Source organism: Diadema antillarum, unplaced genomic scaffold (assembly GCF_040938485.1).
Source record: "Diadema antillarum isolate AM-2024a unplaced genomic scaffold, OU_Dant_1.0 scf00000008, whole genome shotgun sequence".
In the NCBI taxonomy this organism is placed as follows: Eukaryota; Metazoa; Echinodermata; class Echinoidea; order Diadematoida; family Diadematidae; genus Diadema; species Diadema antillarum.
This window is the reverse complement of record NW_027270897.1, coordinates 3,588,462-3,612,744: the sequence shown is the minus strand read 5'-3', so window position 1 is coordinate 3,612,744 and position 24,283 is coordinate 3,588,462. Positions and strand designations below refer to the sequence as shown.

The following is a 24,283-nucleotide window of genomic DNA, read 5'->3' as shown; positions in this document are numbered from 1 at the left end:
TTGCAACATTTTCACCTAACCTTTGACCTTTTGACCTTTGACCTCATGACATGAAACTCTCTCTGGAGAATCTTTACACAGTAGTACATGTCTACACTAAGTTTCAATAAAATACCTTTGGGCAATGCATAGATATGGGGGAAATAGCAACATTTTTAGCAGATTTGACCTTGACCTTTTGACCTTTGACCTCTTGCCAATGTCACTAAAATCTCCTCAACTAATTGCCCCATCATACATCATCCTTGGACCAGGTTTGGTGAAAGCTGCTTCATCCGGTTTTGAGTTATCACGTAAACAGTTATATTTTAGGATTTGACCTTGATCTTTGACCTTTGACCTCGTCCAATTTCACTAAAAAACTAATCATGTAATTGTCCCATCATACATCATCCTCGGACAAAGTTTGGTGAAATTTGCTCGATCCAGTCTTGAGTTATCGCGTAAACGGATACAATTTCATGATTTGACCTTGACCTTTGACCTTTGCCCGATTTCACGCAAAATCTAATTAAGTAATTGCCCCATCATACTTTATACTTGGACCAAGTTTGGTAAAATTCCAGTCAATATTTCTCAAGTTATCGCGTAAACGAATGCGGATGGACGTACGGATGGACAACCCAAAAACATAATGCCTCCGGCACCACTTCGTGGCGGAGGCATAAAAATACTGATATCTCCTTATATTTTAGGCTTTATTGCGAAAATTTTATATGGTAGGATGTTTTGTGATACAACAGACCTACACATAGGCATCAAATGTGATATCTTGAAAAATTTTCAAATCACTGGTCCCAAAGGTAAACTGGACCATTAATCATATCAAACCACAAAGACCATGCAGCCAACTCAGTTTGTATTCATACTCCATTTCTCACCAAGTCTAGGAAAAGCACTGTGTGCTGCATACATGTACGCATGCACATCACTTTTATGTCAGAATCAGAATTAATATTTTCTTGTACTGTTAAATTCACGAATAGCACCAGACTCACAAAATTCACAAAAATAATAACCTTCTAATTACATGGCAAATACAGCTTAAATCACTGTACCACAGTTTTCCATAAAACAAGTATGACCCATATATGAGATAAAAAAAGCATGAAAAGCAAAAAAGGGGTCTGACGACAAAGGGAGACATAGTCTGTGACAAGAGAAGATATTTGCTTTGGAGCTCACCTTCCGAGCCTTACTCCTGGCTCACTGCTTGGTGATGAGACAGACATCTCCCTCTCCTGGTATACCTCCATCATAGGGGGTGAGGCAGAGCTACACAGCCAGGTGTCAGCAAATTCAGGAAAACAAAATACATTTTTAAGTAATTTGCATTTCAGGAAATGACATCCAAAACAGCAAGCATTAGGTTTTGCCCTTTTCATCAAAGCTTCAAAAAAAATAAATAAATAAATAAATAAATAAAAAAATAAGACATAATAACACATATAAAAGAATAAATGTCCTGTTCTCTCCTGATCACACAGATCTTAAAGTGAACTAGTAGTATTATCAAAGGTAAAATGTAGTTTCTATGCGCCCCACAGAAACTGTTAATTTTTGCTCTGAAATGGACACATAGGCATATTAAGTGTGTGAAATAACGACGATAAAATGATTTCAGCTGGATAATACACTTTAGGCATGGCAACAGTGTTGCACTCTGAGACCATCATCTGAACTTTGTTGGTACATAATGTTTTATAATGGATTACAAATCATGCCATAGCAGTATCCATCAATCTTCTGCAAGAGAGTGAATCTGGCAAGCTCACCTTGCTCTGCCCATTATTGCTGAGGTGCTGGGGACAATGGTGGAGATGGGAGCAGGGGACATCTTTCTGGATCTCCTTGGCGACGGTGAGCGAGATCTTGAGCGTCTCTTCCTACGTCTGCACAATGACACAAAGAGCCAAACTGATATCTCACAAACTTTTCATCTACACATGCGTGCAAAGGCCTCAGCCTTCTCCACCAATCACGACTTAGTATGACCTGTTATTTACACAGTTCATTCATCCAGACCTTTGACTTAGTTGACTGACCTTTAATCCTCTCTGAATGTAGCAAAAATTCTGATATTCATTTTTTCCTTCCTTTCAAACTATATTACCACGCTACAGTAACAATTGTGGCTGGTAAATTATACTCATATGAATGCTTTCATCCAATTTACTTCGGTGACCTTAACTTGTTTTCAAGTCTGCAGACAAGATTAGTCCGTCATAACATCATAATAACATTTTTTTTAAACATTTGCATGCTGTCATTCTGGGGGCAAGTTTAGTAGAGCACAACATTTTTGAAAATGTCCACATTACAGACTGTACCACAGTAATAGAAAGCACTTATCTCCTACATTCTTGTTTAAAGACTAGTACACATCATGTGTAGAGATATACACCGAGCTGGTCAACCCTCACCTCTCTACCACCCCTCGATTGACTGCTGTCTGGTAAGACTTGGGCACTGGGGGCACCCTCTTGCCGCCACGGCTGTCGCCGTACATGGCGCTACGCGATACACCAGCACTCTGAGCCTGCTCGCCTCGGTTTGACACCTGCGGTGACCTTGGTCTTCCCAGCAGCCTGCCTCTCTCAAACTCATCTCGCTCAGAGTCTGTCAAAAAATGTCAGTGAGATTATCAAGTCTGAAAGCAGGACTCAAAACAAAGCAAGCCATAATTCAATGAAATACACCCCAATTTAGCTATAGTCTGCTCATTAACAATAGGATCTGAATCTTAGAAAAACCAGGATCTTAAAGAATACACAAAGTACACACATACTGTCATATTGTTTCACATGACAACAGTGACATATTTTCATAACATCTATTGCACACACACAAAAAAACGAATTTAAAAAAAAAAAATCAAAATTTTGCTTCATAAATCTTACTTCAAATCTTAACAGCATATGAAAGAGATCTGAGGGCATACACTAAGTTTTTTTGGGAAAAAACATACGTATACACAAACAAACAAACACATATACACATATATATACACACATTTCACAGGAGCTACTTTCTCTTCATTTCACAACTGACCGCAAACATAACAGCTTAGAATTCATAATATGCATGTTGGGCTAATAATCCTGTGACATTTACATTTACTTCGCTTTTAACTATGCAGGCCCTATGCGAAGTATGTAGAGATTACAACTACGAAAGACCTGACCACATCATGGCATGAAAAGGAGTGTAACCCCTGCCCTACATATAAACAATGGGAGAGAGAAGGAGGGCTCTCTTGGAGCATGAGTTTGTGACCCCCCCCCCCCCCCCACCCTTAATATCAAAAGCAAAGTTTCCTTCCCTTTCCTTTCTCTTTCCCATTCTCTTTTCCTGTCTTCCACGGGTCATTTCATTTCTTGCAATTGTCTGCTCTTGCTGCTGGTAAATCCAAATGAAAATGTGCCATGATTCTTCCACGCAGTCAATACACTGCCTTGCATGTTTCTTACACAACTAAGCTAAGTTTATGGCCCAATACCACATTAGTCTGCTAGACATTTAAGTCCAGAAATCTGCCAAACAAATGATTTGGTTAGAAACAAACTAGAAAAAAAAAATAATTAAAAAAAAATGTAGAGAAATTGAATTCTGATATCTTACTTTCTCCAGCTATGTCCTTAAGATGTTTTACAAATTTGAAACTTCTTTTCTTTTTTTTTCTTTTTAGGGGTTGGTTGTTATAGTGGTCTGAATAGAATGAATGCATTTAAAGTCAAGAGATCAAGGTTAAGTCTGACATTTCATGATTATAGTGCAAACTGATGTAATATCTGGAAAAAGTGATTAATCTTCGGAAGGATCCATTTAAGAAGATACTAACATGCTAAAAATCTTAGAATATGGAGAAATATCTGACAAAATCAAATTAAATTTGGCAAATCACAAACAATGGAAGGTTGAATCCCAAATATGATTTGGAAAGATCTCATAAGGCCAGGATTTACAGTCAAAGATAAGACCGAAAAATTCCACTCTTTATGCAGCCATTTCAGAAGCAGAGAACTTGGAGCCATCAAACCTTGATCCACAGACAGTTATCTCAGTGCTATGATCAGACAAAATTCTGGTTAGAAGATTGTGATGTTTAGTGTCCGGGAAGCCAACTTTGTATTGAAACCTTTGCAGTATTTTGAGAGCTGAAAAGGAGTATCATTGGTTTAAAAACAATATTTTTAGCTTTCCTTCAATAGACATTAATACAATTTGAGGGTACTTTCAATCAAACCTGCAGATTTCTTTCTTTTTTTCATTTTTCTTTCTTTTCTTTTTTTTTTTTTTGGTAAAGAAGTCACAGTTACCATCTATGTTAGTGCAATAAATATTTAGGTAAGTGTGGATGTAGGACAGACTAGTGCAGTGAGATGGACGTACCTGTCACTCCACTCTCTTGAGCTGCTGCAGCCGCCTGCGGCCGATCCTTCACCTGATTGAGGAAGAGGGCCAGCTTCTTGCGCCTCTCCACCTGCAGGCTGCGCTCCTGAGAGGCGCTAGCCAGCTTCTTCCTGGCAGCCGCTGCCAGCCGGTCCTCCAGACGAGGTTGGCTCCCTGGGACCACCATGGTAGGGTAAGGTAGGGTAGGGTAGGGGAGAGGTAGGGTAGGGTAGGGGAGGGGAGGGGAGGGGCAGGGGCATGGGGGTGGATAGGTGTGATAGAAAGGAGAGGAAGGGGTAAAGAGAAAAAGCAACGGGTGGAAGGGCCAGGGTTTGGAGGGGCATAAGAATAGATAAAGAGTAAAAACGGGAAGAGCAGTGGGTAAGGTAGAAAGAAAGATAGGGGAGGGGGTGGGATAGGGGAAAGGCCAGATGAAGGGAGAGGGGTGACAGAAAGGTCATGGAAAGAGGAAGGAGATATGTAAAGAGGGGGAAATTTAAAAGCAATGCAAAGGAGAACAGGGAGGTGCAAGGTGGTAAGGCAGGTGCAGAGGGAGGGGAAAGGTGAACGAGATGGGAGGGAGAAATAAAGGGTAAAGGGTAGCGATGGGGACAAGGTGAGGGCAAAGGAAGGTAGGGATGAAGAGAAGGGGTAATGTAAAGGGTAAAGTGAAGGGTAAATGGATGGTGCACAAAGGGAACAAAGGTGAGGGAGAGACAAGGAGCAGGGATGTAACAGTAGAAAGGAAGAGGAGGACAGAAGACAGAACAATGAGGGTGGGGCAACATCAAATGCAAAGGAAAGAGGAAGAGAGGAAGGATTTCCACGATTGATTCAGTGCACTGCAAAAGTTTGCGCCGTCTTATTGAATCTTGAGGTTTTATAGAAAAATGTTGGCATAAAAATTTGGCAAGGACCACGGACCAGAATGAGTGGCAACGACAAGGATGAGATCACTCCATCATTGCGAAGTTACAACCATTAAATACACTTGGATTAGACAGTCTTGCACCATTTACATATGGGCATATAATATACACCATGATACAGTGTTACAAGCCACATGTCACTGCAAGTTTAAGAAACTGGCATTGGAACCCCGGGCCATTTCGTAGCAGATACAACAAAGAATTCAGTTGGGCACTCTCGATCATGTCACCATTCTGTCTCCATCAAACTACACTTTACATTTTAAACATTAATACAATTTCAACCACAGATTTCACTTAAATTTGGGTAAAAACTAATGTGTATTTTTAAGATATCGTGGATATGGAAACTATCATCCTTAACATGACACAAGCAGTTTCCCTAAAAATAATCACATTCCTCATGAGACCACGCAGAATGAGTGACATTTTTGCAGTGAGGAAGATGAAACGTCGAGGAAGACTTACCAGCAGTCCTTGTAGATTCCCTGCCGTCATCTGCAAATCTGCCCTCACTGCCGTTTCCCTGATCCTCGCTGTAAGCACTGCCGCACCGTCTGCTTTGTGTGGCGTCCTCTTCCCCCATGAATTGCTGGACGCCGAGTCTCCCCTGAGCCTCCATGGCCCTGATGTACGACGGATCCATGCCCCCCTCCTGCCCCATGGCAGTCCATTCTCTCCCCTCCCCACCTCCCCCCACCCTGCCCTCCTCCATGGGCCAGTCCATTTGTTGCCTGGGGGGAAATCCCCTCTGCAGCTCAGGGGGAAATCCCCTCTGCATCTCAGGGGGGAATCCCCGCTGTGCCCCTGCTGGAAAGTCCCCTGCACGGGCTGTGGTGCGTCGATGGCTTCCTGAGGTAGATTCATCCCCTTCGCCCTCTTCCTCGGAGTCACTGCTGCTCTCCAGTGGAAGGGCGCTCCGTCTCTCTAGGGTCCGCTCCTCTGCTCTCTTTGGCTTAATGGGAAACCTCACAGGCACTGGGGAGAAATAAAGTCAGCCACATGATGCAGATGAGAACTGGCACAGAGAGAAATGTCTAGAATGTTCCATCTTGAGTGTTTGAATGATACTGAGGGATGTTATAGGTCTCTAGATAAAGTCAGGGGATTCTTAACCTCCCTATAATAGCATTTCAAATCCCATGAGGTCAGAATATTCTGTGCATTCCCAACAACAAATATCAATTTACTCCAATATGAATTTTCCAGTGCAGTCATACATTTACAGTATCACTTACAAGCCAACAACTAATAACTATGTATACAACAGTATGCAGCTTCAGTGTCTTCATGACTCACGCATGCAGCGTGTATCCAGACTGTGCATTCTGATTATTGAAATCACACGCTGCTTCTCGCATTCACTATTTATCACAAAAATTACAACACAAAAAACAAGAGACCCGCGGGTCACGCGCTCACCTGAGTATCGCAATTTCCTTCCATGCATTCTTGCACACTCTTACCTGAGAACACTGGAAACTTTAGGTCTGCATATGGATCCCTCCCCCCCCCCCCCTCAACTCGGGGGGGGGGGGGGGGGGGGCAGGCAGTCCTGGATCTGAATCTGCAATTAACAAACTTGGAACTAAAGTCATCAATGTACAAACTCATGGTATTAACTTTGCTTTATCATTTCTGGTTCTAGAGCAGAAGATTTTACATATTCCTTAATGTGGGGGGGGGGGGGGTGGGCCCCCTAGTTCCCCCCCCCCCCCCCCCCCCCCCCCCCAAGAGGGACATGGTGCCCATTTGAAGAAATTGAGATTCTATCCCCCTAGGGATGCTACCTGCTAAGTTTGGTCAAAATTCATCTTGAGGTTTTCAAGAAGAAGATGAACATGTACAATTCAGGCTCCATTACAACTGTATTGTAGGACTTCTCCCCAGCCCTCTCCTGGGTCCTAAGGGGGGGGGGGGGGCACTCCTGATTCCGCCAACCCCATGAACAAACTTGAAACTACAGTCATCAATGTACTAACTCATAGTATCATCTAAGCCATATCACTTCTGGTTCTAGAGAAGATTTTTAAAGGTTCCTTAATTTTAGGGGGTTTGGCCCCCTAGGGACCCCCCAGGTGGGCAATGGAGCCCATTTGAACAAATTGAGATCCTATCCCCCTAGGGATGCTACCTACCAAGTTTGGTGAAAATCAGACATGGGGATCTCAAAGTGAAGATGAAAATGTACAATTTAGGCCACATTAGGACCCCTCCCCACCCCCTCCCCTGGGTCCCAAGGGGGGCACCCCTGATTCCCCCATGAACAAACTTGAAACTACAGTCATCAATGTACTTACTCAGAGTATCATCTAAGCCCTATCACTTCTGGTTCTAGAGAAGATTTTTAAAGGTTCCTTAAGTTTAGGGGGTTTGGCCCCCTAGGGACCCCCCAGGTGGGCAATGGTGCCCATTTGAACAAATTGAGATCCTATCCCCCTAGGGATGCTACCTACCAAGTTTGGTGAAAATCAGACATGGCGATCTCAAAGTGAAGATGAAAATGTACAATTTAGGCCCCATTAGGACCCCTCCCCACCCCCCTCCCCTGGGTCCCAAGGGGGGCACCCCTGATTCCCCCATGAACAAACTTGAAACTACAGTCATCAATGTACTTACTCAACGTATCAATTAAGCCCTATCACTTCTGGTTCTAGAGAAGAAGATTTTTAAAGATTCCTTGATTTTAGGGTGTTTGGGCCCCCCTGGGGCCCCCCAGGTGGGCCATGGTGCCCATTTGAACAAATTGAGATCCTATCCCCCTAGGGATGCTACCTGCCAAGTTTGGTGAAAATCGGTCATGGGGTTCTCAAGAAGAAGATGAAAATGTAAAAAGTTTACGCACGACGGACGACGGACGACGCACGACGGACGACGCACGACGGACGCCGGACGAAGAGCGATCGCAATAGCTCACTTGAGCCTTCGGCTCAGGTGAGCTAAAAAGAAAATGATAAAACATCATATGGACCAAAAGTGGTGAACTGAAATGAATTTGTAGCGAGGTCATATATTTGCTATCACACTTTGTATGGAGAATGAAGTACGAAGTACAGTAAGGAGGAAAATGTGATAATTCTACTGTGATGTAACTGAGCAGATTTTCCCCCAACCTTTCTTCTGCTTTTCAGCAGCATTCCTGTTCTCAGCGTCGGCCGCATCTGCTCCCTCCTCCCGCTGGCGAAACTCCTGAAGAAACATGTCCTTCTTGGCGAGGTAGTAGGCGTTGTAGTTGTGCCAGGGCACCAGGAACTCAAAGCGGGGGTCGTGCTTGTCCCGCACGCTGGCCTCAAACTCCTCCCCGTTCTTGGCCACGTACTTGGCCAGCTTGTCGATGATTGGCTGGATGTCGGGAGGGGGCGGAACGATGGGGGGACGCTGGGTCCCGATTGCACTGCCAGACGAAAAATGTGACGGAGGATTGGACAGCCAATGAGTTCTGACGCCATTTCATGCTAAAGCCAACACTCAATGATACATTTAAAGTTTGTTAGACTGCTTCTGCAAAGTTAAAGTCAAGTTACACTGTGACCGGTATTACTACACATAACTTTTAGTCAACTTAAACATTTCATTGGTCAGTTCAAATTTCAGATTTACAAATTTTACTCTATACTGCAAAAAATAAAACACCACATCTTTTTTTTTTCTTTTTTACAGAACCACTCTTGTCCATCACAACATAGGGAATTGGCATTAACTTCCTGATCCCAGTGCAACAAAATTCAACATGCAAAAGGCTCCACTTTTATGTCACGTCCCTTAATTGCAATGCCATAATGAAGCAATGTCAACAAAGATTTTGATTTCTATCAACAGGAAAGATGCTTTTTGTCACTCAACAGAAGGAATTCATGGAACAATTAAGTTTCTTTTCCACCGCCTAACCTTGAGGTAATCATATCATGCCATTATCAATCTTCATTTTCCTCCATGCTACATTGCTTTACCACAAGTGTGTTGTGTAGCAAGCAAGCCAAGGGCTATATGTCACATGTTATATATATATGTACGAGCAGCATGCTTTGCTGTACAGAGTTATGACCTTCCAGCTTTCCAGAGTCAATATTGACTTAAGTTGTGGACTGGAACAAGACCTTGTTACATTTTCCTTCCACATCCGCAAGTGTCTACTTGTGGCACTTCTGCAAAGCGAGGATAAGGCAGCTCACCTTTCATCAGCCGCAGGTGGCATTTCCTGGCTGATCAGCGGGGGTCCAAGCATGGAAGATGGAGCCGTGAGGGGCAGGGGCTGTCCCTCGTGAATGGGTGGGACTAAGGCAGGATGGTGCGGGGGTAGCACTGGTCCAGGTAAGGGCTCTGCGGCCAGGTAGCCTGGCGGTGGGGGCCCAAGTGTGTGACTGATTGGAACAGGGTTGCCTGCTGGAGCAGTAGAAACAAACACACATGGATACAAATAAAGGAATTGCCTGGTCACTGATTGGGCGTCTAATAGTCATCAGAGCTTGGAGGAGTAAATTTCTAGTACAGAGCATGATACATCCCTCACCCTGGAAAAATACCACTGACAACAAAGAATGAAAGACATGGTATTGGGACAGTTCACTGCACAGTCAAATAGCTCTCTGCACTCACAAATACATTAAGGAGTAGACTTAAACACCAGGAGTTTGGAATGTAAATGTGTGTACCAAGGAACATACATAATTTGTACATCATTTCCAAGATGGCATTCCGGACAAGTCATAGTGCCACTCAAGCAAATGCCCAAAGAACTCTTGACCACTTGTGAAACTAGTTACGTCAAACCTTTAATACAGACAAGAGCAGCGTGTCGTGATGGCAAAGTGTTGTTCAAATCACTGAAGATGAATATAAGTTTTCCACTTTCTGCTCTACTCAAGCTGTGCTATTTGTGTGGCAAACAGGTAATACTCCAGATTAAATCCCCGCACCAACATGAAACGTTACAGTTTACATGTGCCACGTCCTTTCCTGTAAAGGGTGGTCCATGCATGTACTTTTCTTTTCCTCCCCAAATTTTGGGCTCAGTAAGATTACATGATACAAATGTTCTGCATTTAATACTTATCTGGCTCCATTGTCTTCCTCTAATATTTTTATCCCCTCCCGAGACTCTTCCAAACAAGAGCACCTGGTTACACCGTTGAATCATTCTCTAAGCATAAAGTCTCTCATTACCACTGGTAATATCTCTGTCGGCAATGCAAATGGCATTCTGAGATGGTGGGGTTGAGCAGGTTAAAGGTAAAACCTAATTCTACAAAGAGCTCAAAATTCATCTTTCACCATTTGGAATTTGCTTTCCATACATCGAAAGGGTATACTAAGAAACTTGTCTGGCTGATGTGATTTGCCAAGATAATGAGTTATTTTGGAGTAAAAAAAACAGTGTGAAATAATTTTAATCACATGCATACAACTTTTATTCCCAAAGCCCCCTTTAAGTTCAGTAGTGGGAAGGTAGAACGTTACGTGATAATCAATCATGCCCTAGCAGCAGCATTTTCCAAAAAGCTGGATGCGATGCACTCCAGTGCAGAAGATCAATGGATACTGCTGCGGCACGACTTATAATCAATTAAAAGACAAAACATAGCAACCATGATCGGACATACTCTGAGATTGCATTACTGTCGGCAAACCATTTTAGCTAATATTTTGCATTTTCGTTGTTACCCAACTGGAATTGTGTTATCACAGCTTTTTTTTTCACACACATCTACATATAAATGTGTAGGTTTTAGAGCATAAGTTGACATTTTCTGCAGCCACATGAGAACTATGTTTTTATCAGACAGAAAAGAAACCTATGAAATACTATGCAGATACAAACATTCATCCTGCTACAATATTGCACTGTTTATTTTGTCTTTCATACTACATCTTTGCTCTCTTAAAACCTGGGGGGGGGGGCATACGCAAGAAAAGCAAATAACTTTGCCTCTGACATCCTAACAAGTGGAAAATACTGAGGATGATTACAGAGAGAAAATTGTTGACAAAAACACTGTGTTAAAAAAAGACTATTGAAAGGTTACTAAAGGAACACACTATCACAATCCAATGGGCATTTCTGGCCACTATTGAAAAGACATGCTGGCACAGTTCTATGAGCATACCTGAGTTGGAGTGGTCTGGGGGTGGTGGGGGCGGGACCAAGAGGGGAGGCAGGTGGAAAGGTGCAGTAGTGGTCACCGGCGGCCCTGCGTAGTAGCCCACCAGCTGTTGTTGCTGCTGCTGCTGAGGGTCCATCAAGAACAGTTCCCCCTGGATTGGCCCAACAGGGGGCGGAATGTGGTCAGGTTGGAGAGGCCCAGAAGGGGGGTGGGGCTGCCAAACAAGAGGACGACCCAAGAGGAAAAGTCAGTAACAAGACAGCAACTACCACTGCTACAATGGGTACTGGTATATATACAGTAGTATGGGATACAAGTTCACCAACGAACCCTAATACTACACCCATCTCTAAGTATTTCATGGGTACATCTGCAGTATCAGGGTTACAAGTCACCCTTAAAACCCTTGTAAATATAGAATTTCCTTTTTTCCACAACCATAAAACTTTGCAGTCAACCTTGTATAGGTCAACTGGAGACTTGTGAGGCTGTGAAATAATCATCATATCTACCAAGGTAATTTTCTGTTTGATATGGTTACCACCAATTTCAACATTCTTAAAAAACCTGCAAAACTTGAAAAATCATTCAAATTATTGAATGTCAAATCAGAGTACCTTTAATATGCAATGATTTCTCTCTTTTTTTTCTTAATCATGACTACAGCTCCTAAAACACTGAATAACTGGGTACTTTTTACATCAATGAAGAACAATCTGTCAATCAGCTGCAATTCACAAACGTATCTGTAACTACCCATTACACACCTGGTGTTTCAGAAATCATTTGAGTTAACTTACAGACAGAGTGGAATTGCACTTCTAACATCAGGCTTAGTGTAGCTTAGCTTATCACCAAGCTACCAGGTATTTTTTTTTCTTCTTGCAAAGCTTTTGAAGGTTATCTTCATGACATTTATGACCACAATTTGTGAGGCACATGTAGACCTGGAATCATTAATGTGACCTTTGATATCCACGATTACCCCTTCCAAGAGTCTGCATGCATAAGGCCATTCCTTCATGTTGCATGTTAATCACCCCTCGGATCGAACCCATACATGTTATCTACTTCAGGGAGCTTATCATCATGTGTATGTGGTCTACATTCACACGCCTACAAGACTGCGGAGGCATTAAATAGATTTGGAGCCAGACAGAATAACTTAAAAGCAAAAAAAAAAAAGAAGAAAGCCACAAGTCCTACCGCCATCCCTACTTGGATGATTGTTCGGCGGCAGCTGACTATTACCTGCACTTGGGCTGCAGCAGGCTTTGGTCTGGGTGGGGCGAAGAGGCTGGGATGGAGATAACCACTTCCCTCCATGTCGTCCTCATCATCATCGCTCTGTACACTGTTGCTGTTGCTGCTTCTCCTGCTGTTGATTTCCCCTTTGAAAAACAAACAAACAACAACAGTTCAGTTCATTTTGCTATCCATCTAATTGTCAGGATGTACATGGTGTATTGATAAAGTATGGCCTGCTCTTTCAAAGCAACATTTTGTATGGTTTGTTTGTTTGGTTTTCTTTGCAACTTAAAGGATGGCATAGGTCTGGCTGAGATGAGGATTCAGGTTTTAACTGCTTGTGAGAAAATCAGAATACTAAAGATCATGATTTTAAGTGTAATTCAAAGTTTATTTGATGAAAATTGGTTTTGCAATGGCTGAGATATCCAAAAAACAAAGTGAAACAAAGTGGTTCTAATAAAAGATCGGTCCCACCTTTTATTAGGATCGCTTTGTTTTGGATATCTCAGCCAAAAACAAATTTTCATCAAATAAACTTTGGGCTGCTCTTTCGCACTATAAATCTGTAACACGAGAAGGCCTCGTTGCGAGGCTTCTTGACTTTCTTCGTTTAAGTCTCGCGCAACTTTTGAGACCAAATTTGCAACGTCCGCGCATACTTTTGCGAAGCCACGCCCATTTTTGTAACGGAATATTGCCCTAAAACGGGCACAATTTTGTGATTTTGTGTACATTTCCTATGGAAAACAGTGTTCTGTCATGAAAGTCATAAAAACCTGATTATTTTTACAATTAATCACTTTCATTGATTAATTTTGTGCTAATTATGGTAGAAAAGTGGTCAGTGACAATTTCCAATGAAAAAACAAAGAAAAAACAAAAGTTGAAAAACAAAAAATACATAAGAAATTCTGAAAACAATAAAATACATAAGAATAAATGAGTTTTGGAAGTTTTTGTGATGTACAATTGTTGAATATGCTAAAACAGATTTCCAGATCAAAAATTAGACTCTCAATGCTTTTAATTAGGCTAAAATATCATCTTGAGCTTAATTTGCATAATTAATTAATTTAAATTAGAAATTGATTGTGTCAAAAAATCTTATGACACAATCTTGTAGATTATGACGTGGGTCTCACGCATGCAAATTTTCATCGCAATTGCACCACCGATGGCCGAGATCTCAGGGGGGGGGCGGAATCCATCCCCCACCCCGGTCTGAGCATAGCCAAAAAAAGCCCGGCCCCTTTAGGGTTAATATTTCATATAAGTGGTTCCCAATTATCTCACAAAAATTTACAACCGAAATCCCCATTCTCAACCAGAACTAAACCATCCCTTTAACTGTATAAGCTTGGATGTGACAATGAAGTGATTTCCTCTCAAAGTAAGAGTCAGTGTGTGCCGAGAGTAAAGAGAAAAGACAGGTGACAACCATGGGTGAATCAAACTTCAAGGAATTCCTCCTCCCAAGACAGACATTTTCAGCTTTCTGCTTTGTTTTGTTTGTTTAAAATGAAAATAATTTCAGTTTTCATTTTGTTTTGTTTTGTTTGATTTTGTTTTAGAAAACAGCAAGTTCTCCGTTCAGCATAAACAGGTGCACCTGGTCTTCTTGCTCTCTAGCATTTGACTCTAAACTTGGGCCCATACATGACCAGATCCAAAAGCCCAGGGTTAGTCATTCCCACATTCAGATTTTGTCTCAGCCACTATTTGCTTTCATAAACGGAGTGATTGCTACTGGAAAAAAAAAGTAAAAATTACGCGGTGCGTAATATATGTCCCCGCCGGAAGTAGCATTTAGTAGCAAAATGTACAATATAGGTAAAAAGATCAAGGTCAAAGGTCAAAGAAGTCAAAGGTCAAAATTCTATGTAGAAGTTTTGAAGCCCTCACCTAGTGCCATCACATTCAAAATTCTGTGTAGAAGTTTTGAAGCCCTCACCTAGTGCCATCACTTAAAGCAAACGGAATTGAAATCGGGTTACAAATGGCGAAGGAGTAGCATTTTGTAGCAAAATGTACAATATAGGTCAAAAATCAAGGTCAAAGGTCAAAGAAGTCAAAGGTCAAAATTCTGTATAGCAGTTTTGAAGCCCTCACGTAGTGCCATCACATAAAGCAAACGGAATCGAAATCGGGTTAGAAATGGCGAAGGAGTAGCATTTTGTAGGCAATGTACAATATAGGTCAAAAATCAAGGTCAAAGGTCAAAGAAGTCAAAGGTCAAAATTCTGTGTAGAAGTTTTGAAGCCCTCACCTAGTGCCATCATATAAAGCAAACGGAATCAAAATCGGGTTAGAAATGGCGAAGGAGTAGCATTTTGAAGCAAAATGTACAATATAGGTCAAAGGTCAAGGTCAAAGGTCACAACTGAAATTCTGTATAGAAGTTTCAAAGCTCTCATGTAAATCAAAATCGGGTTAGAAATGGCGAAGGAGTAGCATTTTGAACATTTTGATCACACACGGACGCACGGACGGACGGACAGACGGACACACACACGTACGGAGCCCGTTTCATAGTCCCCTGCTCGAACTCGTTCGGCGGGGACAAAAAAAAGAGGGAGAGAGAGAGAAAAAAATGTTTGATATAAAACAGTATCTGGGGGGTGTTTCATAACGCTGCTCGTAAAGTTACGAGTGACTTACGAGCGACTGGTGATCAGTTCTTGTGCTGAATTATGGAAATTCTGATAAGTATAGCACATCAGAACTGATCACCAGTCGCTCGTAAGTTCTTTGTAACTTTACGAACAGCTTTATGAAACCGGGCCCTGGTTTGTTTAAGATGTCATGTTCACTCCAAATACCTCATCTGGAGAGGAAATTTTCCCTTACTTCCTTTGTTAGCACCGTCACATTTCCTTAGTTCTAGAGAGAGTTGGCCCCACTAGCCACTCCTGCCAGTAGTGCTGGTAGTGGTAGGGGGTGTGTTGAGGGGAGGTTGTATTGCAAAACCAGAGAGGAGACTGGCCAACCGAGGCCATCCGTGTGAGCCCCGCCTCAATCGGACACACTGCCTGCCTCTCATTACCACTGGGTAAATATTATGTCACGGCATGTTTGACGGGCATGACGGACTTGGGCTGAATGCAAACACTGTGGGTCTAAAAAGCGACTGCTTGATACGTCCCTCTATCTCCACACTTGTCCTCGACTGCTCTGTCTGAGGACACCCTTTCAACAACCAAACTTTCCATTATCCTACTCTCTCTCTTTCTGGCTTGATGCCCACTTTGTAAACAGTGTCTGCCCTTCACAGGCAGTAGACCTCTTTCTAAAAAAATTCCCAAATGCAACCACACATCATCTGAAAACAGTGTGCAATGAGAGTAGTACAAGTTGGCAGCAAAAAAACAACAGTACTCAAGTATCCGTTTTTTAAAATCTATTCATCCCTTGAATGTTGATCGTTAAATGGGTATTACATTCATTATGAGCTCAAAGGGTCCTCTTTTTGCCCCTCACATTTCACAGTTAAAAAAAAAAAAGAATGAAAACATTGTAATACGCTCTGAAAATCAGTCATGACTGATTCAGTCAACCACAAAGACTCCAGCCTGTGACAAGACCACAATACTGCTTTTGTCCATTACTCAACAAATTCTCATTTTCTTTTCTTCCCAATTGGCCAGTAAAAAAAAAAAAAAAGAACAAAAAAAAAATGTGTGTCTGTCTTATAAGCAATGACATGCTCTGTCGTGAACTCTGCGAAGCACAAACCATTGCAGAAAAGAGGGTGGATATTTACATACCATAACATAAATTTGCTCTCTAAAAGTAAAATGATTGTACATAAACCTGAATACTGTGTCTCCGATGCTATTTTTATTCACACATGGTTAAAAGGTCGATTGTCCTGTCCGAAGGGTAATTATGTGATATGGTGGCAGAGCTCATTATTTGTTCAGCTCGTTGTAACCACTCCTGAAGTGTGTGTTGCCATGGTGCCATTTCCCAACTCTTCCCCACTGCCACATTCAAAAACCTTACATCGTCAAGATCCTCTGGGACTATAGCACAGCGCTTTACCTCGGTGCTTGGTACTGGAAAAGTGTGACGCAAGAAAACAAATACCTAATGTTTGGCTTGCCAATATATGCTAAATTACATTCAATAGCTGTCTGAGTTTGTTGTTGTTGTTTTAAACTCTCTTATTTCTTCTTTTTTGATACCTCTTTGTTTCCAACACATCTCATCTAAAGATGGCATGCATGCTTTTTGAGTGCTGATACATACTTCGCAGAAGGGAACTCAGGTATTCCCTGAATGCCTTTTCCTTTTCTTCCTCTTAGTGCTTCAGCATTTTTACACACATGAGGTCACATGCAATGTTCATCTTCCTTGCATTAATATCTAGCTTCATTTGGTTGAGTTCTGTTTGAAGTGAAAAACCACTCCACATTGAATACTTTTAAGTTGACTTTAACAAAGATAGTTTTAAAAAAAGGGAAATTCAAAAGTGCTATAAGAATCACAAAGCCATATAGCATCATTATCGCATTGAATGTGCATATATTTAAAGTAATAAAGACCAGCACTGAGATTTCATAAAAAGTAAAACTCTAAAAGAATTTCTTAAAATCTTGTGACTTTTCATGTTATCCAACCAATGCGATTAATTTCACTCAATTCAAAAGGTAACCTTTAAAGGCATAATTTACCATTTGCAGATGAATCAAAAACCCAGCATCAGTGCTTCAAAATAGTCCTAAAATGTAAGTTAGGGATAGACACAACCAATGTAAAAATTCGAAAACAGTATAATCCATGTTAAGTATTGTTAAATACTGTAAAAGTGGATATATTTGCTAGACTATTTTTTCGCGCTCGGCCCGGTTAGAAGACTTTTGTGTGTTTTCAATTCCTCGGAATCAAGACATCAAGTACTGGAACATATGGCAAGCAAAAATATTTGCATGCTTTTTATTTTCGCGCTAATTTCTGGTTGCCCGAAATGCGCGAAAATTTCCACTTTTACAGTATACAAAATGTGAACAATAGTTATAATAAAAAATTTTCCAGACTAAACGTCTAAAGTTATGGTTTAATGAAAAAAATAGTGATATCTCCTTATATTTTAGACTTTATTGCAAAAATTTTATATGTTAGGATGTTTTGTGATATAACTGATCTACACATATGCATCAAAAGTGATATCTTGAACATTTTTTAAATCACTGATCCCAAAGGTAAACAGGACCTTTAAACATGGGAGTGGCATTTCAGTTTCATATATTCTCCTCCGACGTTTTCCATAGAGGGCTTCTAACTTACACAAAGATGACTGGAACAAGTTGACATATGTTTACTCACATATCCCTCTTTCAGCTGAATTTAACAGATAATAAAGCATTAGGCAAAAACACTCAGATTTCTACTAATTTGCAAGTGAGAAATAATTATCTAACAATGGGCTGTCAAATCCATTAACAACCTTGTAAGCACATCACTTAATCATTATCGCAGCAAAGTTAAACAATTCAGTGCTGCTATGTACACAGACGCTATGTGCAATTCATTAGTGATAACCTGAGCTCGAGTATGACAGGAATTCATACACTTACGCCCCATATTTGTCACTCACACACCTTATATTTGTCACTTACACACATGAAGTGTGTGACGGTGTGCCTATCACCGGCTCCCACACACAATTTAGCCATGTCATCAAATCCCTGGGAACATAACAGCCAAATATTTTTGCAAGTTTGTATTTCATTCTTTCTCTTTCATCCTAATCACAAAAGCTTCCAAGGTGTAAAGGTCGTTTGCGTATTATACACATTGGCTCTGCCGGCACATGTTCGGGAGTCTGATAACTGTTATGTTGTAGAGCCTTCCAGAGAGTCCTTGTGTACATATGGACCCTTTCTACCAGCACTGCATTATCTCAACAGCTACATGTAGCTAGTCATGTAACAAGTTAACATCAAGAGGATAAAAGAAAGAAACATCCTGCCAATGCACTTTTGCATGAGATACCGGATTATCTAATGATTATGAAATGATAAAGGATATGGATGTGCCGGAAAATGAACATCTACTTTGAATCACACTGAGTAAACTCGTGTCTTAGATGGCTGATTGTATTTGTAAAATGTCAAACATATTTACATTTATGTTGTCTTGTGATCCTGAAATAAATCAGCTATGACTTGCCAACAACCATATGCACGCTTCCAATTCACTGTGTGGTATGGATGCATGCACAATCATATTTGCTTCCTGAAATACATTTAATCAAAAATGCTTTGAGCAAAAGTTGGTCACGCCAAAGTCATTTTTTTTTTCCGGTTGTAACTTATACTTGCATGCATGTGTTCTATCTTTGGTCATAAGCTCACTGAAGTAAAGCCTCGTAACTTTTGATTTTCTTTGGATGGCTTCCCTGTGCCATGTTCTGCAGGTAACTGGTGAGTAGATACATTGAAGCTCCCGATAACCCGATTCTGCATAATCACAAGTAAATATGTCATTCTACCTTTTTCAGAGTCAAAAGTTCACAGAAAAACTGGCACGGTGAGTGTTTCTCACCCAGGACCGCTGGGGACACAAACATTGAAGCTGAGCCAATGTAAACAACGGAGAGCACAATGGGCACAAAGCCATTATCAATACCTAGGAGTGCTGTCCTCAGAAGCATAGTGTGGAGCACTGAAAAAGCTTTAAACTATATTTGATACTGAAATTTGGCATCAAAACAGCAGGTGTCAAACAATTTCCAATACATAATTTTCATGCTTGGCACAGAGCTTAAATCAACAAAGTTAGTACATTTCAGATTAGTTTTCTGCATGTCCAACAGTACTAACAAATGGAGAAGATATAGCTCAATCTACTCAGCAAATTGTCGGTGATTTATTTCCCACTAGAGTTTTCATCAATGCCCAAAGGGAATCCTAGTTCTGAATGAGAAAACATCCCTGCCTAGAAACACCTAGCCCCACCCTGGCCTCCTTCATATAAACTCAACATACAATTTTATACAGTCAACCTTGCCTAAGTTGATCTAGCACAAGCCAAAAAATTGTCTACGTCAAAGAAAAATTTTACCTGTGATGGACATAAACATGAGTTGATTTGCTTGTGTCAGTCAAAATTCACATAATTCAAATGATTTTCTCCTGTCCTGCTGGATTCAACACAGTAGGTGAAGTTGGCAGTACAGTAGGGCCTCGATTAACCGGCCATCAATTTTCTGTTATCCGGATGTCAACTGGCTGACATTTTATTTTCATGTTTTCATGTATTTTCAGTGCCAAATCTCACTCAAAACAAACATCGGGTCAATACACAACAGGATAAATTCCAATCAGCGCAGAGGGACTGTAACGTTGAAGTCAGTTTGTGAGACAATGACAGAGACTGGTGCCGCTCTTGTCACTGGCACTGAGTGCACAGCAGTGGTTACAATACAATGCTGTGGCAGTATTCGACAAGTCACACTATTGATCTTATTGTCAGTCAATGTCAATCAATCAAACAATACATGTAGGAATATGTTACTTGTATTTCGTTTTATTTCCATATCATTTTCTGAATTATGAAGCATAATGCCATGCAGATAATCATCATATTGATTGGTAATAACATGTATTATACCCCTAGCATGATATGCTAGAAAGTACTGTATTTCAGCTTATCTCTCTTATCTGGCCAAAACTATAATCCAGACGCCTGCCGGTCCCGACGTGGCCAGATAATTGAGGTTCTAGTGTAGTTGCAAATGAGAGTTGATGCTACAGAGAGCCTGGACAGAGCTATGGTGTCCCACTGGAGTGCTTAGTTGTACCGTTTCTCACCTTGTTTCTTCTTTTCCGGCTGGCTGGGTGCCCTCTGCGCCGTGGGAATGTACTTCTTGGTCTTGATGGCCGACAGGAGGTGCTTGTAGTAGGGGTTGAGGAAGTGGTCAAACTGGATGAAGTCAAACTGTGGGTTGTTGGCCTGCTTCGTCTTGACGATGATCTCCATCTGGGGGCCGTGGTTGCAGACAAACATGGCCGTCTTCTCGATGATCACATGCATCTTCCACGTCTGAGGCTGTGGGGATCAAAAACGGTAGTCCAAACAAGATTGCATGATAAACTTCTTGGGGCACGAAGATTTACATCTCCCTACTTCAATACTTTAGCTTCCGTATGATTACTCAATCATAATATAACACCCACCATTCTATTAAAGGTATACGGACAAAGGATTCAAGAGCTAGCCATTGGATAATTTCAACCAGAGCCCTTGATATGCTACAGAGTTTGACCAACTCGGTTTCAGCTGGTAGGAACATGGTGTGCATTCCTTTGTTACACTGCCAGTGGAAGAGAGTTGACCAGACTATAGGTGGCACTGATTTCAACGCTTTTGAAACTGGCATGTTCTGAACATCCAAATAAAACTGATTCATATGTTATGTTGAAAATGGTGAAAATAATCATTCCTGGGTGGCTCAGAGTACAGAGAATCACAAACAACTATTAAACCTGGGCAAAAAGAGTGCATGCAATATCCGCCAGCAATCTACTTTGTTATCGATCTTCTTAATGTTGATGGCGGCGATCATCACGCCATCAAACATTGACTTCTTAAATCCAGCTCTATGTGCCTTAAATGAGATGAGGAAAGAAATCTGAGACAAGTAATCTCCATTTTACCAACAATGTATTACAAGTGCTTAGCAATTTTAGGAAGATTTCCTTTTTTCTTACACACAAGCCCTTTGCACTGTAAAATCTCTCAAAATTCAAACATCCCTCACTTTGCTTCCTGACAAATGATGACTTTTGACTTTGTCTTGGCCTTTAAACAGAAGAGCCATGACAGATATTTTTACAGGCTCTGGTCCCATAATTACTTGGTCATCACGAACACTCTGCAATGTCCACAAGAGATTTTGAACAATGCTTTATTTCACACGCAGTGCAGGGTCTTCTGCCATAAACATCCTCAAATTACCTTTCAATGGCCACTTTACAGCAATGTACCACATTAGAGGATGAATCAATCAATCAATTAGAACTGGTCAAGTGGATACTTTATGCTTTTTGAAACTGAGCTCATGGTGATAACATGGTCTCCGTTCTGCAACAAAACTTATAATCAATTTCAAATGACTTATACCTGATTTCACTGTAACTCGTTGGACGAGCCTAGTTTCCCGATTTTGCAATTTAACTGAAGTTACTGTTTGCCCAGGAAAAAAATGCACAACAATACCATCAAACTGACAAAACTAGAGATGTACGTTCACTTTTACAGAAGCTGGATAAGCTGGCTGCAATGAAATGCAGAGTAGCGCTGATGCACTGATGAACGTTACATCGAATGATCCCAAATTGTAAAAACCTTGCCTCATAAAATTTACCATACTACTATATTTATCATACGTTTTGATAAAACAGGGCCCTGACACCACACCATTCCTATTCCCTGCCTTACATGAAATTATCAATTGAAGTTTACAATAGCAGTAACTGTACAAGGTCAGCCGGATTCATACCTGGCTTTAATGTGGCAACTGTACTGTTACAGTGGAAACTTTTGAGCGATTGAATCGTCACACTTGACCAATTTCAGCAAACCTGATCACTTGTGTACAATTTTACGGATGAGTATCTCTATTCATTTGTCAATATTTCAAAAGCAAAGAATTTGTTGTTCTCTTGGTTGGCTTACCCCCCCCCCCCCCCCCCCCCAATTCTGCACAGCATGCAATTTTGTGGAAATTTCCACACCACACAATACTCTAGATTTACAGTGATAACATTCAATCATTCCACTGTTCGCAAGCCCTGACAAGAGTCCACTCACTCACTGTATTCTGATTTTAGGCACACTGCTATGAACAAGATTGCTCCTGAGAACTAAACAGCTTGCCAAAGTCTTGCCCAGCTTAGCAACATGCAATGCATGAAAACTGAAATGCATGACTGAAACTGTATGGGACTCAACGAGAACAAGAAAAATTGAATAAGTCATTATGAATTCCTAAGGAAAAAAAAAAGGTTGTCAATTCAACAAATTTGAGTACATTATTGAATTGACCTTGCAGTTCCCAATTCAAAGATAATTTGAAAGAGCAGACAAAACTAATACTTGCATGATTTGTATGATCTGCACACATCAATGCACAGACTGTATAAACTACCAGTAGTAGGACCTATAATGCCTTTTACTGGCATACAATAGCCCTCTACACACAAGCAATTTGTTGGTGGGGTGGGGGTGTCAAACATAGATGGCCCATTGAGGTTGAGGACATTAAAATGGTTTTCTCGACTGTTAAAATGTCTCTTTTATGTTCCCAGATCTGTCAAACCCATATGTTCCCAGATCTGTCATATGCGTACAAGAAAAGTGTAGATATTGCAGGAAGTGACAGATATGATCACTTACTGTACACAAAATGAAAGGCATGTCATGGAAGTGTTCACTTTATACTTTAGCTCAAAGAGAAAAAATCTTTATTTTTGTAATGGCACATGATCTATCTGACAGGACAGATGGCATGCGTGACTGGAGTATAACTGAACTTACAAACAAGTATGGACATATGTTCTTCTCAATTCAGTTGTGCAAATTTACAGTTTAGAAAGAAGAAAATCATTGTTATACAAATGATGCACAGGATAGAGTGCGTTAGTGTAGGCGTAGTGCACTCGAGGGTATTTACAATTGTGAAACATGCACGAGGCGAAGCCGAGTGCATGTTGCACTACATTGTAAATACCCGAGAGTGAGCTACGCCTACACTAACGCCACGAAATAATCCTGTGCATCATTTGTTTTATAAAATGGGTCGAAAATTCGAAAACTAACATCATTTTTCAGCGTTTTTCACGTACCTTTGTGGGTCAAGACGTCCGAAGATGTTTGTCCCAAACTTTTACGCACGTCGCACTCGCGGAAGTCCCGCACATACAGTATAAGTATAATGGGGGGTTGGGTTTCCGGACACCCGCATGAAAACTTACTTATTTTACATAGAATATGCACCCTTTACCTTAAAGACTTGATATATACTCCTCATATAGGCCTACTAGACAACATACTCTGAAAACGGCGTGAGAATTAACCTGCTAAATCGTTGGATTTGCTCTTCAAAGTGACTCCATGTACGCGTCCGGTCCCATAACGCTTGGTCTACTGTACTGTACAAAGTGTACGTATAGTACAGTATACGTACGTACGCCACATATGTTATGCACAAGGGAAGACAGGCCGGCCGGCCGGCAGCCCGAACTAGAAGTTGTTTACAGGATTGACAGCGCGTACGCGTATGCATGCAATTCATCAAAGGAGCCGCCGCGCGCACAGACGATCGGCAATCTACCATAGGATTACAGGCAGTGCAGTTGTACTGAAGTAAAGGAAGGAGGTGTGTCTCATTTCAGCGCTTCCTATTGGCTACATTCTTGAACCCATTTTATAAAAAATGTTAATCTCATCAACTTGCTTATGGTGTGAAATTAATTAGGGGAAGAAGAATGAATTCATTTGTCAAAACCTTGACTGATCAGAGCATTCTGTACGGAAAAATCATGTATGGGAATTTCTGACTTCATGTTTAATGGGTTGGTACCACACCACATACACGAATACAAC

The 24,283-nt window shown here is 41.1% G+C and overlaps 1 protein-coding gene across 1 annotated transcript in view; it reads right to left on the bottom strand.

The window, feature by feature from the left end:
- Window positions 1–24,283, bottom strand: part of LOC139718016 (uncharacterized) — a 91,746-nt gene that overhangs the window by 2,245 nt on the left and 65,218 nt on the right. Inside the window, exons 5-14 of the mRNA XM_071629507.1 lie at window positions 20,488–20,725; window positions 12,674–12,813; window positions 11,426–11,636; window positions 9,494–9,704; window positions 8,435–8,715; window positions 5,790–6,299; window positions 4,393–4,566; window positions 2,424–2,619; window positions 1,776–1,892; window positions 1,186–1,275 (exon numbers count right to left, since the gene is read on the bottom strand). Coding sequence (XP_071485608.1) covers window positions 1,186–1,275; window positions 1,776–1,892; window positions 2,424–2,619; window positions 4,393–4,566; window positions 5,790–6,299; window positions 8,435–8,715; window positions 9,494–9,704; window positions 11,426–11,636; window positions 12,674–12,813; window positions 20,488–20,725 — 2,168 coding nt within the window. The remainder of the gene's footprint in view (window positions 1–1,185; window positions 1,276–1,775; window positions 1,893–2,423; window positions 2,620–4,392; window positions 4,567–5,789; window positions 6,300–8,434; window positions 8,716–9,493; window positions 9,705–11,425; window positions 11,637–12,673; window positions 12,814–20,487; window positions 20,726–24,283) is intronic.